General features: G+C 42.8%; 2 protein-coding genes across 4 annotated transcripts in view; one reads left to right on the top strand and one right to left on the bottom strand.

Moving 5' to 3' along the window:
• Nucleotides 1–16,117, top strand: part of LOC134208460 (uncharacterized) — a 135,747-nt gene that overhangs the window by 107,335 nt on the left and 12,295 nt on the right. For all 3 annotated transcript variants that reach the window (XM_062685258.1, XM_062685800.1, XM_062684696.1), the window contains one exon: nucleotides 2,383–2,482. In XM_062685258.1, the coding sequence (XP_062541242.1) occupies nucleotides 2,413–2,482 (70 nt within the window). In that variant the 5' untranslated portion in view covers nucleotides 2,383–2,412. The remainder of the gene's footprint in view (nucleotides 1–2,382; nucleotides 2,483–16,117) is intronic.
• LOC134215280 (uncharacterized) lies at nucleotides 12,093–15,461 on the bottom strand. Its single transcript, XM_062694503.1, has 2 exons — nucleotides 15,396–15,461; nucleotides 12,093–15,336 (listed from the first exon to the last, which is right to left on the bottom strand). The coding sequence occupies exon 2, from the start codon at nucleotides 15,249–15,251 to the stop codon at nucleotides 12,093–12,095; it is 3,159 nt and encodes a 1,052-aa protein (XP_062550487.1). The 5' UTR covers nucleotides 15,252–15,336; nucleotides 15,396–15,461.

Genomic DNA, 16,117 nt, shown 5'->3' with positions numbered 1-16,117 from the left:
ATACATTTAACTTTTGTTTTATTTTAACCCACTAATTAGGGTTAGTTTTGGTTGCGGCCGATCGGAGAAGTTGGGGCCCTTTCGGTGTCATGCGGAGATCGTACTCCCAACATACCTTACATAGTTCGGGAGATGTCGCCTTGGCGGCATGAAGACTCTGTCGGGTGACTTCGGATTGGCCTGAATAGCTGACCGGTCTAGGGTATCGACTGCAGCTGGAGCTCGTTCTGTTTTGGCCGCGTGTACCGACCGGATGCGAGGAGGACTGGTGACGCTTGGTTTCGTTCGCTGGGGTTTCGGCGGCAGCTGGAGCTTGTTCGATTTTGGCCGCGTGGACCGACCGGATGCGAGGAGGACTGGTGACGCTTTGCTTCGTTCGCTGTGGTTTTGACGGCAGCTGGAGCTTGTTCGATTTTGGCCGCGTGGACCGACCGGATGCGAGGAGGACTGGTGACGCTTTGCTTCGTTCGCTGTGGTTTTGACGGCAGCTGGAGCTTGTACGATCCTGGCCACGTAGACCGACCGGATGCGAGGAGGACTTGTGGCGCTTTGCTTCGTTCGCTGGGGTTTTGACGGCAGCTGGAGTTTGTACGGACCTGGCCGCGTGGACCGACTGGATGCGAAAAGGATTTGAAACACTTTGCTTCGTTCGCTGTCTGGAGGGCGTGCCCAGCAGTTCCGAGAAAATAATTGCTGCCTCCCCAAGGCGTGCCTGGATCTCAGGGGTGTATCCTGCGGAACTTCGTCGGATGTACCGGCTGACGCGCCGGACGGGACTTTCCCAGTAATCGACGGGTGGTGGTCAATGCGTGCGTTGGTCGGGGGCTTCCGATTCCGACAACCGCCGACTGTTGCCGTGGCCGTTTCGGGGCTAGCCTCTTCGGAACAACAATCAACGAGAAACCTCCACCTGGCAATCTAACAATGCCTTAATGACGGTTACGGCGCCCTCAATGGCGGTGACTTGTATCGAACGACGGGACAATTCCCGAGGGAGTCTTCTTTGATGATCACTACTCCGGGTATTTCCCCGGCTGGCGACTTGTCCGGATTTATTCGTCTTGCACGACAAACGAGTGCGAATAAAGATTTTTTTCCGCGATTCACGTGGTCGATAGCGTCGATGAGGTACGTCTATCTGCTACGATTGATCAAACACGACTCTCCCCGATCCAACAGATTTCTTCTCCTCTTCCTTTTTCTCCTCTTCTTCGCCACCGGATATCAGGTTGCCTCTGTGGTAGCTCGCCCGAGGGATGCGAGTCGTCGTTTTTTTAGTGTTAGTTGACGTTACTCGTTTAGAGTAGAATAATCATAAAAAAGTTTGCTTATGCGATGATTCTACTCATTTTATACTACATGCGAGGTCTCACAGTGCTTGGTTTATACTGTCGTTAGTGTAGTTAGTACAAGTGGATAGTTTGACTAGTACATTGTTGTCGAATTCGGTAACAAGTTCCATGTTCCAAGCTTCCAATCGTGATCCTTTATTCGTCGCCTAGGTCTTTGCCGATTATATCGAGTCGCATTATGTCTAATATTGCTCGTAATGTTTGGTTCTCCAGGCGGCTTATTGGGCCTGCGCAAACCTCCTGTCTCGTCAGAGGGCCGTCGTTTCAGGGCTGTTTAGCGTCCCACCTAACACCAGGACTTGGGCTTGTGCGCTTTGAGCGGCACACGGTCGCTTTGGTGGGGCCTACTTGCGGATACATGCAGCTTTTTATAGACGTTTAACAGGGCCCACTGTCAAACCCCACCACATCCTAGGCAAGCCCCACAGCTCGCAGATGGCCTGGGGAGGGATCGTCAAGCCCTTGGACATAGTCCCTGCTGCCATGTGTTGATGGTCTACTCAAAATGAATTTTCCTCATCTGAAGGCTTCATTAAGCAAACGCAGATGAAGTTATTAGAAAAGAAAAATAAAAATGAAAATGAAAAAAAAAAAATTAAAACAAATAATGGAGCCATCAACAGCTCTATTTAATTCAATGTGTTCAAACAAAATTCTGTCGAAATAATATATTATTCACTTTTATTATTCACAAAGAAGTACGTACAATCAATTTGAATGTGTGCAGGAAAGGGGCATCTGGGTCCTTACTATCACGATTACTACGTCAATGAAAGCACTTTGCAGGAAGATTACTATCGGGATGGAAATGAACAAGCGCTAGAAGTACCGTAGAGCAGCGATCTCGTTGTTGCTCTTTATGGTCAATTCATAAATAAGAGATAAAGGTGTGGAATTAACTTGCTGCCTTGTGCTGCTGGGAAATACAAAGCGTGGGAAAGTAGTTACCTTTTGGTGGCTTCATAGTGGTGATGCGTTTTCTGATTTAACGAAAATAAATGATGAAATTTTCCTCTTCTTTCACTCACAGATACGTTCCACAACGACCCACACGACCGATATGTCTCATTTGTCAGCAGTGTGCATCCTGGTGGTCGTTTCGGTCCTGGTCCAGAATGCTAGCGGAAAACGTAAGTATGCACGATGATGTTGGCATCCTTTCCAGAATCATCAAAAATGAAATTCCAGCGTAAGCCGCTAGCCACTGGGAATTAAGGTGTCACAAGGGATATAACTTTATCAATCATGCAATCAATGTATAAACAGCTCAATTAATTTCGTTAAACTGGCACCGGCATTCGGTTACACGTGAAGCCAACCAACGCATCAACCGGGGATGTTGCAAATTTACCAAAGATTTTTTTGGATAAGTCAGTAAGTATGCACGCTTATGATTATCGGTCAGTGTGCTATATAAATTACGTCATCGATTACGATGCGTGTCTCGCAATCATCCTTTAACAATATTACTGACAATTAACGTTTATATAAAAAAAATCCAGATTAACTGATGGAATTTTTATATTATTATAACGTATGCACATAATAAATAAATATAATAATGGGTAGGACGAAATGCCAACAAGACGTTCGTTTTCGAATCGTAATGTCAATTTAGTAAAACTGGAATTACCCGAATGATAGCTCATTTTGCACTTCATTATCGGTGCACTTGTCAGAAGGTTTCAACGATTGGAAGCATAAGCTCTACCCACCGTAGTGCTCCCGCCAGTATCTTGCACTTTTCACAGTTGACATTGCTTCCTGAAACCCCTGTAGGTTATTGTTGGTGCCGAAGGGAAAATCCTACATAACGAGATAAACACATTCATACCTTTTTCACTTGAATCATTATTCAATAGAAGCGGTGGGTACCACTGCTCAGTTGATTTGAGGTTTGAGCTCACAGCCAGCTTCCCATTCGGTTGACACACGGTTATCAGCCATCCTTTGCAAAGGTAACTGACTGGCTCTGCTCACATATGACTTGTTATCTGCTGGCACTGCTGGGACGTGGGAGCCAAAAGTCGAATGCCGGAGCTCGGAATCAATTTCCCCCTTATGACATTCGACTTATGTATCAACAGAAATGCACACCGCAACACCATTGACAATAATGAGAAACAATGAATGGGAAAAGTCTGCTTCAAAGTATGTATGCAGTTGCAATCAAAGCTTGGTTTCAAGAAAAGTCGTACGTCTAAAAGAGAACCAGGACATGCACTCTTTCGCACAAGACTAGACAATTTTTACCTTTTCCACAATATTGTCAGCATGGTGACATTCAACTTATTATTCTCCTGTCTGATAATGAGAATCAATAGAAAATTTAATAATTTCGTTTTAATTATTGGCGTCTGTTCACCAAGGAGGTGCGTCTGTTCTTACATCCAGCGGCTGAACAAGAAATGCTATTCCCTGGAAGCTATATCTAAGATGACAGTTTCTTCCCGGTGGATAGGAACCTTCGATCGAACAACTTACTGTTTCGGGCAAATCAATTTTGTTCGAGAAAGATTACGGATGCTCTTGGGCGTGAAACAATGGACTCACCAGCAGTGTAAATTGGCAAACTTGTCAATGATACATGTAAGCTTTAGATAGGACTGAGTGAAGTCCGTTAGCCATTCTTCGGAAAAACATACTGCTATCGGGGCCTGGTCACCTTATAATTTGGTTAAGCCTTACTGCTTGCATAGATAGCCCACAATCATGTTTTATTTGTAATTCGATTCAGTCATGTTGCATGTTGTGCATATCTTCCTGTACACGAAAAGCAACTAAAATTGTTTTATCAACGAGCAGTGCGAATAGTAATGCCAAAACCGATTCGAATCATTCAGTAAGAATGCCCGAATCATTCGGTAATACCTATGCATATACAATGTTACAGCAGTAACCGCTGAGAGCTAATTCAAAATTTCACCAACCACACCAACCGACGCATACTAAATATTATAGTTTACAATTGTACCTCGTGTTTTCTATGTATGGCGAAGTGAGGATTTAGTTGCGTCTCACACCTGGGAAACTTCTACACGGAGAAACCTCACACGCCTCTAAATCAGTGACTCCAAAACTGGAAAATGATTCGTAGTTTCAATGTGCAATAATAAGTGAACCTTATTTTGGTGTGGGGGTGGCTATGGTGGTGGATATGATTAATATCTAATATCTGAAATTAATCTGAAGATGAAAAATTGAATGTTACGTTGCTTCCGAAATCAATATCCTAGCAAACGGAAGCGAAACAAAAAAATAAATGAGTTCCAAAAAAAAAAACGACTGAAGATTGGGCACCCCTGGTCTAAATAGACAAAACACAGTGCTGTATCGCGCATCAGCTGTGTAGGAACTACACGAAGCAGCATAATAGCATCATGCTAGAACAGCCAACCAGGTAGGGAGCTACATTCGCTCGTTTGACTACATTGTGGAGATGTTGGTATGATGGTGGTCGGATAATTCGATCAATTTTGCTCCGCAATCTGCCAATAAAGAGCAACAACAATGTAGGATGGTACCACGAGCAATGCAATTTGGTGCGAGACCTAGTAATTGTGAACTATTATTAGGTGAAATTTTTTAGGCACTAGAAGACCATTCCTTATGGTGCATATTCTAGAGAATGTAGTCCAGTATAGAACATGTTTAAAGGAAAGTGTTATTATCTGAGAATAGCCTGATGGAATAACATTGTTCTAATCAACAAGAAACTACACTTTCGTTTAGCGATGAAACTCGATTTCAATCAGCTCAAGCTGAAATATATTTATCAGTAAATTCATTTAATTTATAATATTGGTGTTATCAAACTTACAATATAGTGTAGGCTTACTATGGCTGATATACAACAGGGCAATAAGTATAACGAGTATACCGCAAACTGGAATTATAGCGTTTATACATCTATATAATCATGAGTATTTAGCAAATTCATTTTAACTCACATATTGGTTACAACTCAACTACCTATCAAACTGATCCAAAGATTTGACCCAACGACTCTCTCGTGTGTGCACCTATTTAGGATCAAATTCTAGGTTATTCATTCAAGAGGAAATTAACAAATTTATAAGATATCTCACGTTATCTACACTTCCGTAGCTGACACTAAGGTACTTAAGAAACCAAGTTGGATAGGCGCTAGACTATAGCAAGATTTGCGTAACTAGATACTAGTAATATTGATTAAATTTCAAGAAAGTCGTCTTATAACTCGCATCATCCACGTTTTCACCAATTTCTCTGTTCCCGGTTTGTTGTCATCCTTCAGTGTCATTGCATCGATGGTAGCGTCACAAAGGCTGGTGTGAGTGAGTCTCGCAGGGCTGTAGAGCACATTCAAGGTTGCCAGATTGCGCAGCAACATTACCGCCCCCGTAACACTGCCTGCTATGGACAGTTTTACTCGGATTCCCCACATCTAGAACAGTCAACTTACATACTGGTCTACGCAAAAATCCCGACCTTGTCTGGACTGTCCCCTTCGTATGCGCCCATCTGGTCCAGGATGGATCTCCGACACTTGTCCTCGTAACCAACTGTTCCTTTTTGAGCTTTCTGCTAAGAGAACAAGATCTCCTACTTCGATAGGTTTGATATCGTTGAACCATTTAGTCCGTCTGCAAATTGTCGGCAAATACTCTTTTAGCCAACGATGCCAGAATAGATCTATCTGGTGACGGTGTCTGGTGTCCAGTTGTTAAGAAGTGCTTCACGATCATCAGTGCGGTTTGCGGGTGGTTGCTTGACTCCACTGCTACTTCCGAGCAAAAAGTGGTTTGGCGTAAGTGCTTCTTGTTCTTCAGATTCTAAGGGTAGGTACGTTAAGGGCTTGGAATTAACTATACCTTCAGCTTCCGCAAGCAACGTTAGAAAACCCTCGTCGTGCAACTTTCTTCCAGTGTCTATACTCTCAATAGCGACCTTAACGGAGCGTACCATACGCTCCCATGCTCCACCCATATGTGGAGCTGACGGAGCGTTGAAAAACCATTTTGTTTTGGCGTTGGTGAACGTCTCCGCCAGATTCTCACTGATTTGCTGTCTAAGCAACCTTTCTGCCCCCTGAAAGTTGGAGCCGTTGTCAGTGTAGACTTCCAACGGTGCCCCTCGGCGTGCGATAAATCGAAACAGGTGATGCAGCAGGAAACAGGTGATGCAGCTCTCCGTACTGAGAGTATACGCAACTTCTAGGTGGACTGCCCTTATAGTTAAACATGTGAACAGGGCGACCCACCGCTTTGCGAGACTACGTCCGACTTTCACCAGAACTGGACCGAAATAATCCACACCAACATACGAGAAGGGGCGCTCAAACGATGCTAGTCTCGCTGCAGGTAGTGGCGCCATCTTCGGTGTAGTTGGTTGTGATTTATGTATTTTGCACCACTGGCATGATCTGGCGGTTTTCCGAACAGCTACCCGAAGATGAGAAATGTAGAAATTTTGCCTTATCTCATTCACCACCGTCTCGTAGTTTATGTGATGATTCGTGCGGTGGTAGTGATTTAGAAGTAGGAGCGTCGTGGGATGATGCGTCGATAGTATAATGGGGTACTTCGTGTCAAATCCGGTGTTTGTTGCCGCGCCAATACGCCCATTCTGTCTAAGTACTCCATTTTCATCTATGTAAGGTGATAACTTTTAGATCTTTGAGGATTTTTCTACTTCGCCGTTCTGAGAGAGCTCATCCGGGTATGATTCCTGCTGACTAAGCCGCCATATAATAGTTTTTGCAATTCCAATTCTTCAGAGCTCAGCGACGTTACAATCCGTTACCTTTACCTACTTCGAGCATTGTTGATGAACCGCGCCATAAAAGCAACCGATCTCACTAGTCTTGTCCATTTGGAGAACCTTTCGAATTCTACTGTAGGTTCATATTTCTGGATACCATGAACAAAGCAGGTTCGAAGTTCTTCTTCAGTGACGACCATGTTCTGCTTGCATTTTTGATGCAGCCAGTGTTGCTCGGGACGGTACAATAACTCCGACCTTTGGAACCACCTCCCTTCCGAAGAAAAACTTGGTCCTCTACCCCATTTTGTGGCTTCGTCTGCACAATTCAAATTTGTGGGTACCCATTTCAACTCTTTGCTTTCGGTGGAAGTTAGAATTTCACCGATACGGCATGCAACGTATTGTCTATATCTGCGGGCATCAGATCGTATCCAAGCTTGAACTGTGCTAGAATCTGACCAGAAAACCTTTTTTCGTTAGTAATAGTGTGATTCTTGCTTACGAAAGAAGCCAGTCTAGCTCCGAGAACCGCGGCCTGCAGCTCCAGCCGCGGTATGGACAAGGGCTTTATACTTGTGACACATATGTGATACCAATATCACTGTACAGCATAAAATTATATGTCTGTCACCCAGAATCACGCTGGTATCACGATAGCACGATGATTTCCGTACCCTGCCCTTCGACCGTTGTATTGTACGAAACAGAACATAATTTGTTGTTTTGAAATGTCAAATACGCCGTTTGACATATGAAATAAAAACAAACATTTGCAAGCTGACTGAGTAAAATTCGTTTTTCTGCAATTCAGTTTGATATTTTTCACAACATTGGCAAAATACAGTGTTGACCCGATTTTGTCACTCCCCGATTTTGTCTACCCCCGATTTTATCACGTTTTCGACCCGATTTTATCACGTCCCGATTTTGTCACGTTTTCGACCCGATTTTGTCACCCCAAAAAAATTTGTCCTTTTTTTTATTTTCGTAAATAATACCAAAAACAACATTAATTTTCATGAAATTACTTTCACCACCTGTAGTTTATTACGAACGACTTCTAAGTACCTGGGAAATATTCTGTAAGCAATTTCGACAAGAAATAATGGGTACCGTTCACGCATTTGGTCTTTCCAAGGCATAAAATGATTCATATTTGAGGAATGAATAAAAAAAATGAAAATATTTTTTTCCAATTTTGTCACATTACCTATTTTATCACCCCAGAAATCATCAGCGGGTGATAAAATCGGGATATTACTGTAATTATTCGTAAGCCCAAGGTTTGCTACAATTACGCTATGAAGATGTCTTCCTATTGATTTTGCCAGTTCTTGGGTTGTTTCCGGGAAATCTGCCGTTACTTTTGCATGATATTCAATGGTTTGAGTTCTGTATCGTGTGATTTCGAACATTTTGTGCAAGGATCTCATGGGTTTTAATTGGAATGAGGTCTGGGGATTGGGAAGGATGCGGGATCTTTGAGCTGCCATTAGTTAGCATCTACTTTTTAAGATGTAAAGAATGTTTTGTACCGTTGTTTTGGACAAATTTAAAATTTTTATTTTATTTTATTTTATTTTATTGATGTATAAGGGGGCCGGGGGCCAAGTCACCGATGTGAATTTGAAATTCACATCGTCCATGATACACCAGGGACTAAGGGATAAGGCTTCACAACATCTTTACCCATGGGGGTTTTAAGTTTTGCGGGATATACTACTAGTATATCACTGCCTAAGGAGTATGGGCAGGTTGGGGATATTTTTATGATGAATATTAAAGCTGTGGAGAGATGTCGGTTATAATATTTGATTATATGTATTAACTTTGATTCCAATTATAAATCACAAAGAGCTTCCCTTATATTTAGTCGGTTAAACAAATGTGTTTTTTAGTATGTCGTGTTGATATCTGAATTCTTCCTGTTAGAGTTATGTCTGATGTTACAAATTTCAGTTGTCCAGCCAGGAAACCCTTACAAATCCTTAGTCCTAAATGATCAGTCTATTCGTCATTACAGTCTGCTGTTAAGCCTGATCCAAACAGTTCTTATAAAAAGTCTCATTCAATATTGTTCGGAGTATTCAGTGTGAGTGGTATTGTTTCGAAGTAATTTTGTCATCAGTAGCGTTTAAGTAATGTCCCCATCAACCAAAAGAAGCTCTAAAAGTTTGTTCAAAATCTTAATTTTCAATCGCGAGTCAGTGTTAATACAATTATGTTGATGTGTATATGGTATAGGTATAGGAATTTAATTTGAATTGCTGACTATATTTCAAATAAACACCTTTAATGAAAACGTATTTTGAAACTAAAATGTCTTATTACCATTTGATGAATATAATAATCGTCCAATGTTTTGAAAATTATCTAGTGAAAGCAGTCGAAACTGAATCGAAAAGCCAAAATGGGCCACAGTTCGGAACCGTTCACCAAACAATCTTAAAAATTTGAACCTGCAATTTTAATAACTACATATTTTGAACCTTGTTCCAAGAAAACGCCTAATACTATCTATGTGGACTTATGACGGCCTTGCATAGCATCATCATCGTCTCGGAACTAGATTCAGTAGGTAATGTTTTCAAACCATTTCGTGAGCTTCCATTTGATTATGGGCTTAAAAAGACATTGGTTGACCCTCCTCGCGACCTTAGGTGGTCAAACTATTAGTCATGTAGAGAAAAGGATAGTGGATGAAAGCATCATATGGTCTATTCTCATGTACATAGGTGGCTAATGTCTCAGTTAAACGTGACTCTATCTCTTGTTTTACCGTCTAGCGCTGATCATGTATTCATTTCCTATCGGTCATTTTCTGTGTTATAAGGTAGTCAACTAATTTTATTTGTCTTTCAGAATACACTTAGTCACGTTTCCTATGTCCTTCAATCTTTCTCTGCATTAGAGTATGTCTTATTTTTTTCTAACCCGAAAAAAATGGGTTTGTTTAAACGATGATCCATGCAGTAAAAGTAAGAGTAAAATAACAAATATTACTGAGAAGAAATAACAGATACATTCACCATATATAATGCAAAATTAGTAAATCTACAGTATCTACTTTTACTACTTACTGTATACAGAACTATGAACTACAATTGGTGCAATGGATGATCGTTTGCTTCCCAGTCTTTTGTGTTAGTATTATGTTAGTTAAGACTGGTACTAGACCCTGTCGGAACCTCCGCAGCATATACTCAAGCAGATGTTGTTAGATCATGCGACATCTTCTCTAAGTATTTGCATGAAGGTATGATATATCAAGTGTTTAATTATTTTCTATATATTGACAAAAAATACTCGACGCGTTTCTATTAAATTGAAATGTTAACGGGTTTAAAGTACTTACTTCAGTACTGCTTAATAGTGTAACCATACTCGGATGCAATTAAATTCATTTCGTTCTAACGGTATCGTGTTGGGTACTAATAATACTACAATACTAGCAATGTGTACTATAAAAGAACAAATTATTTCACAAATTACAATATGCAGACACTTGACTTATCAACGTTGACCCCATCATCCGTGGACAGGGTTGTTTTGGACAAATTTAAAATTGGTTCTATAACCAAATAAAACGGTGTTGGCTTTATCCTTCAGAATGTCCAAATGAAATAAAACGATCATTGCCGTTTGCACTGAAATCACCCCAAACCATAGAATAGAGTGAATAACGTCAGCAGAAATATTTGCCCTGCGGAATGTTTGCAAGAACACGCATATTTCTGCTAAAATACCTATACGAAGAATTGGAAAACTATGACTTTTTCATATCGATGAATGAACTGCTGACGCGAATTCACAATTTATTCAAAAATATGGGTAAATATTGTGTAATGCCCATAAAAACAATAGTAACATGCGAGACGAGCCAGCCTTGGGCTGAAAGTCTCGATAATAAACATAAAAAAACTTTAGTAACAGTTTATGATTTCTATACATTTTGATAAAAAATATAGTTTTAAAGCGGTAGAATCAGTTTCAAAACAAGCTGGCAAATAGATACAACGGTAGAAAGAAAAGATGTGTGTCATCTCGTCACTGTACGCGTACAGCGTGATACGAAAATCATTGTGCGGAAATCAGATGTCTGTCGATAGTATTAGTGGAGCTACCTTTGTCTTCGCGGTGACGAGGTTACAGATAATAGTTCCATCAGAAATAAGGAAACGGAAATAAGCGGCAGCAGCGTAGGCTTCTTCGCTGGCATCTACAAATAAGTGCAGCTGGGCGGAATGGATCGATGAAGAGACATTTCCAGCAATGTAACAACGCGGAATACGAATGCTGTCAATTTTACTTAATACGTTTATCCATTTTACCCATTGATTGAATTCTCCATCACCAATTTCATCATCCCAGTCGCTTCCTGATCGCCATATCGATTGGATCAAAACCTTTCCGTGTACGGTATACATAGCCAACATGCCGAGAGGATCAAAGAGTGACATGATGCAACGTAAAACTTGCCGTTTTGTTGGTCGTCGTCCGACATGAATGATCTCTGCTATGTCCTTCCGCATCTGCGTTGAAAATCCCAATACGTCGCTTGCTTGTCAACCACAGCATACCAAGTACTCTTTCCGTTCCACTGGTTTTGTTCAAATGCAGATCTTTAGTGGCCAGAATAGTCGTTTCACCCAAGTGGCGAGGCAGATTTGAACAATTGGAACGCCAACCACGAATGTCGAAGCCAGCTTTTCCATGGATCATCTTTACCTCAGCCGCCACACGATAAGCCTCGTCAACGGTGTCGAAACTATCTAAATAGTCGTCCACATAATGGCACCTGATGATTCCATCTACAGCTCTGGGGTAGTCTTTCGCAAAGTCCTCGGCATTTCTGTTCTTAATGTATTGAGCACTACACGGTGAACAGCTGGAGCCAAAGGTGGCCACGTCCATGATGTAAATGCATGGCTGTTGCTTTGGGTCTTCTCGCATTAAAAATCGTTGCGCGTTGCGATCTTCAGAGCGTATGCGGAGTTAGTGAAACATTTCACGAATGTCGCCGCTAATTGCCACCGGTTTTTCACGAAAGCGGAATAAGACAGCGGGGAGAGGGTTAAGTAGGTCAGGACCTTTCAGCAGAACTGTGTTGAGGGATATACCGTCCACTTTGGCTGCAGCATCCCATACCAGCCTGATCTTTCCCGGCTTTCTAGGATTAGTCACAACACCGATGGGCAGGTACCAAATCCGGCGCGGATCAGCATCTAATAATTCCTTCTCCGTAGCGCGATGAGCATAACCTTTACTCTGGTACTCGCTAATTTGTTGCAGTACGCTAGCTTTTAGCGACGGTTCGCGACACATTTTCCTCTCCAAGCATTCTAATCGCCGAAGTGCCATGAAGTAACTCTCCGGAAACTCAAATTTGTCGAATCTCCAAAGTAGCCCGGTTTCAAAACGATCCGGAAGCCGCACTGTCGTTTCTACTAGGATCCTCCTTGCTCTTGTGGTCTCAGTTGACTCCAATTCCAATAAAGGTTTTGATCCAGCATCTTCCTGTTCGAAATATTCCCTAACTACTTCGTGGAGATCCTTTTCAGGGTTTACTTGAAGAATGTGGCAGCTTACACCAACTGACGTTGCACCTGTACTTCCACCATAGACGCACCACCCAAGCCTTGTTTTCGTCGCAACTGGATCTTCCTTCCGACCTTCTTTGCATTTCAATGGAAGCGACAGGTTAAGGTGATTCAAACCGATGAGCAAGCATGGCACGGCATCTTTATAGCCTGTTACTGGAAGTCCTTTTAAGTGAGGATAGAGCTGAGACATTTTTTCCATATTCAACGACTGTGTGGGAAGCTTGAGTTCGGATACCGTTCGGGCAGATTGAATCCGGAATTGTTGTGCACCGTCTACACCCGATATTCTAACGGATACTTCCTCGGAATTTGCTTCGCATCGAGTCACATTGCTGGTCCAATTGAGATACAATGTTCCTTTTGGTCCATACTCACCTAACTGCTGCGCTACGGATTTCTCGATCAGCGTTAGGTCGGATTCGTCATCCAGGAAGGCGAAGGTTTGCACTGTACCAGCACGCCCCGTGAGTTTCACGAGAACAATTCGGAACAACGTCTTCGACCCTTGATCTCGGTGCGAGTGGTTTTCCGCAGTGATTGGTTTGGCTTTGTTATCCGTTCTGGAATGCAAAAGTGGGTGATGTTTAAATTCGCATCCATCGATCCCACATTTGGTTGATAGTCGACATCGATTTCTGCCATGTTGATTCAGACATGTACGGCACAACTTCAAGCTATGAACGCTGCGCCAACGATCTTCCACGTTAAGGTCCGAGAACTGCGTGCACTCTTTGACACGGTGACCTGGTTTATTACAGACTGCGCAGCTTCGTGACTCAATTTTTTCGTTTGTGATCGGGTTCGATGATTGTTCGTCCGCAGCGTGTGCGTATAGCTGTGCTTTATCTCTTTGCATACTCTTCTTCTTTGAGTCCGCAGTACGGCGGTCTACGGAACAATTAACTACTTTGGTCACCTGACTCGCCGCTGTAACCATGCTCGACATGTAGCTCGCAAATGTTTGCAGTGTCACGCATTGCACGATTTGTTTATGCATCGCCCACTGGAGCTTCATCTGCGACGGTAGCTTGTCCTCCAGCTCCTGTAATAATGATGGATTGTTCATGTGAGCGGTTTCTCCTGACGCTTGCAAATGATCGCAAAGTCCTTGGAGTTCCATTCCAAATTCGATCACCGTTTCGAGTCGTTCCAATCTTGGTGCTGGTGCAGCACGTACCCTGTTCAACAGTGCGGATATAATCAGCCCTGGTCGCCCATACAGCATCCGAAGTGCTTCAATCACTTGTGGGACAGATGCGGGCAGAAGCAGGCGACTTCTTACGGATTCGCGAGCATGGCCTTTCAAACACCGCTGCAATCTAATCAGATTCTCAGTGTTACTAAATCCGCAGCTGTTAGTAGTGATTTCGTATTGGCTAATAAATATAGGCCAGTCCTCCGGATTGCCGCAGAAATCTGGAAGGTCACGGGACATAACACGGCGGGCTGCAATTTGCGCTGCGGTTGGACCTTGATCAGCAGTACTTTCATCCCTGACATGCATATCGGGAATGAATTGTGATCCCGTATGTCTTACGTTCCGTGATGATGGCTGGAATGTCGTATCAGGCCGAACCTCGTCCAGGAAGGTCGGCAGTTGCGTGCTTTGTAGGGCAGGGTTTGCCCGTCTAATTCTGGCAGCACTTTTCCGTTGAGGAGGAAGGTACATATCCACCTCAGAAGAGCAGTATTCAAAGGGCAACGGTGGGATATCGAGAGTGGCGTTATCCGTCACGGCACTAGCTGGTGGTGCTGGGGGCACATGGTGGGTTGACTTTCGAATACGAGGCCGAGGCTGAGGTGCGGGTGCTCGTGGCTTCGGAACTGGACTCCTATGATTCATGGTATTCATCTCGACAGTTTCGTTTCTTTCTTGAGGAGAGATCTGGCTGCTTGATGCGACGGGTTGAGAATTCAGCATGGGTGGATTGACCGCAGGATAAGTCGAAACTACATTTCTACCACCGACAGTAATTTTGCGCTGCTCGGGTACTTCCGGATTTGGTGGCTGCCCAATGGCTGCATTCAATGTCCTGCATCTTGGTTCCACAGTTCCGTCGTTCCTCATCCATTGCAAAATACTTTCGCGATTACTCCTACGGCTAATCACTGTACTTCCTTTTTCATCGACTTCCTGCATCTCTAGCAGCTCGAATTTCTCCTTGAGAAACGTCCTCTCCAGCTCTTCTTCGGCTAGTATTTGCTGACGCTCTTGCTCCAACCGCTTCTTCTCCAACGCCTTTTCTTGTAGGAAACGCTTTCGGCGGATTTCTTGCTCTTCTTGTAGACGTTGCATTTCTAGCGCTTTAGTAGTAGACATCCTAGATGATCGGCTGCTAACACTGATTGGTAAACACTCGGCGCACGTCCAGGGCCGATGTTCTACCGATCTACTTACGCCCACGCAGCTGAAGTGATACCAATCTTCACATTCTCCGCATTGGACCATATCGTCGGCCCAGTCTGGACGGTCGCAGTCTGGACAGGCGCTCGCTGAGTCGTTGTGCACGGTGCTCTCGAGGAAGGTCGTTGATTTACCCTTGTGAGCCATGTTAGAGTATATTCTTGAGATTGTTCTAATCAACAAGAAACTACACTTTCGTTTAGCGATGAAACTCGATTTCAATCAGCTCAAGCTGAAATATATTTATCAGAAAAATCATTTAATTTATAATATTGGTGTTATCAAACTTACAATATAGTGTAGGCTTACTATGGCTGATATACAACAGGGCAATAAGTATAACGAGTATACCGCAAACTGGAATTATAGCGTTTATACATCTATATAATCATGAGTATTTAGCAAATTCATTTTAACTCACATATTGGTTACAACTCAACTACCTATCAAACTGATCCAAAGATTTGACCCAACGACTCTCTCGTGTGTGCACCTATTTAGGATCAAATTCTAGGTTATTCATTCAAGAGGAAATTAACAAATTTATAAGATATCTCACGTTATCTACACTTCCGTAGCTGACACTAAGGTACTTAAGAAACCAAGTTGGATAGGCGCTAGACTATAGCAAGATTTGCGTAACTAGATACTAGTAATATTAATTAAATTTCAAGAAAGTCGTCTTATAACTCGCATCATCCACGTTTTCACCAATTTCTCTGTTCCCGGTTTGTTGTCATCCTTCAGTGTCATTGCATCGATGGTAGCGTCACAAAGGCTGGTGTGAGTGAGTCTCGCAGGGCTGTAGAGCACATTCAAGGTTGCCAGATTGCGCAGCAACAAACATAGTTCAACTGATAAATGCACTAAGCTGTGAGGTGATGATTTCTCTCTTACAAAATGTATTGGCGGTACTGCAGAACCTCTTTTTGTGCCTAAACGGGGGAGCTTAAACTGAATCAGAGAGTAAAAAGAGTCAGGGTTATTCCAAATTTTGAGCGAAAATAGCGACA

Source organism: Armigeres subalbatus, chromosome 1 (genome assembly GCF_024139115.2).
Source record: "Armigeres subalbatus isolate Guangzhou_Male chromosome 1, GZ_Asu_2, whole genome shotgun sequence".
Classification (NCBI taxonomy): domain Eukaryota; kingdom Metazoa; phylum Arthropoda; class Insecta; order Diptera; family Culicidae; genus Armigeres; species Armigeres subalbatus.
Note: the sequence above shows the minus strand (reverse complement) of the source record. Positions and strands in the feature narration are given on the sequence as shown.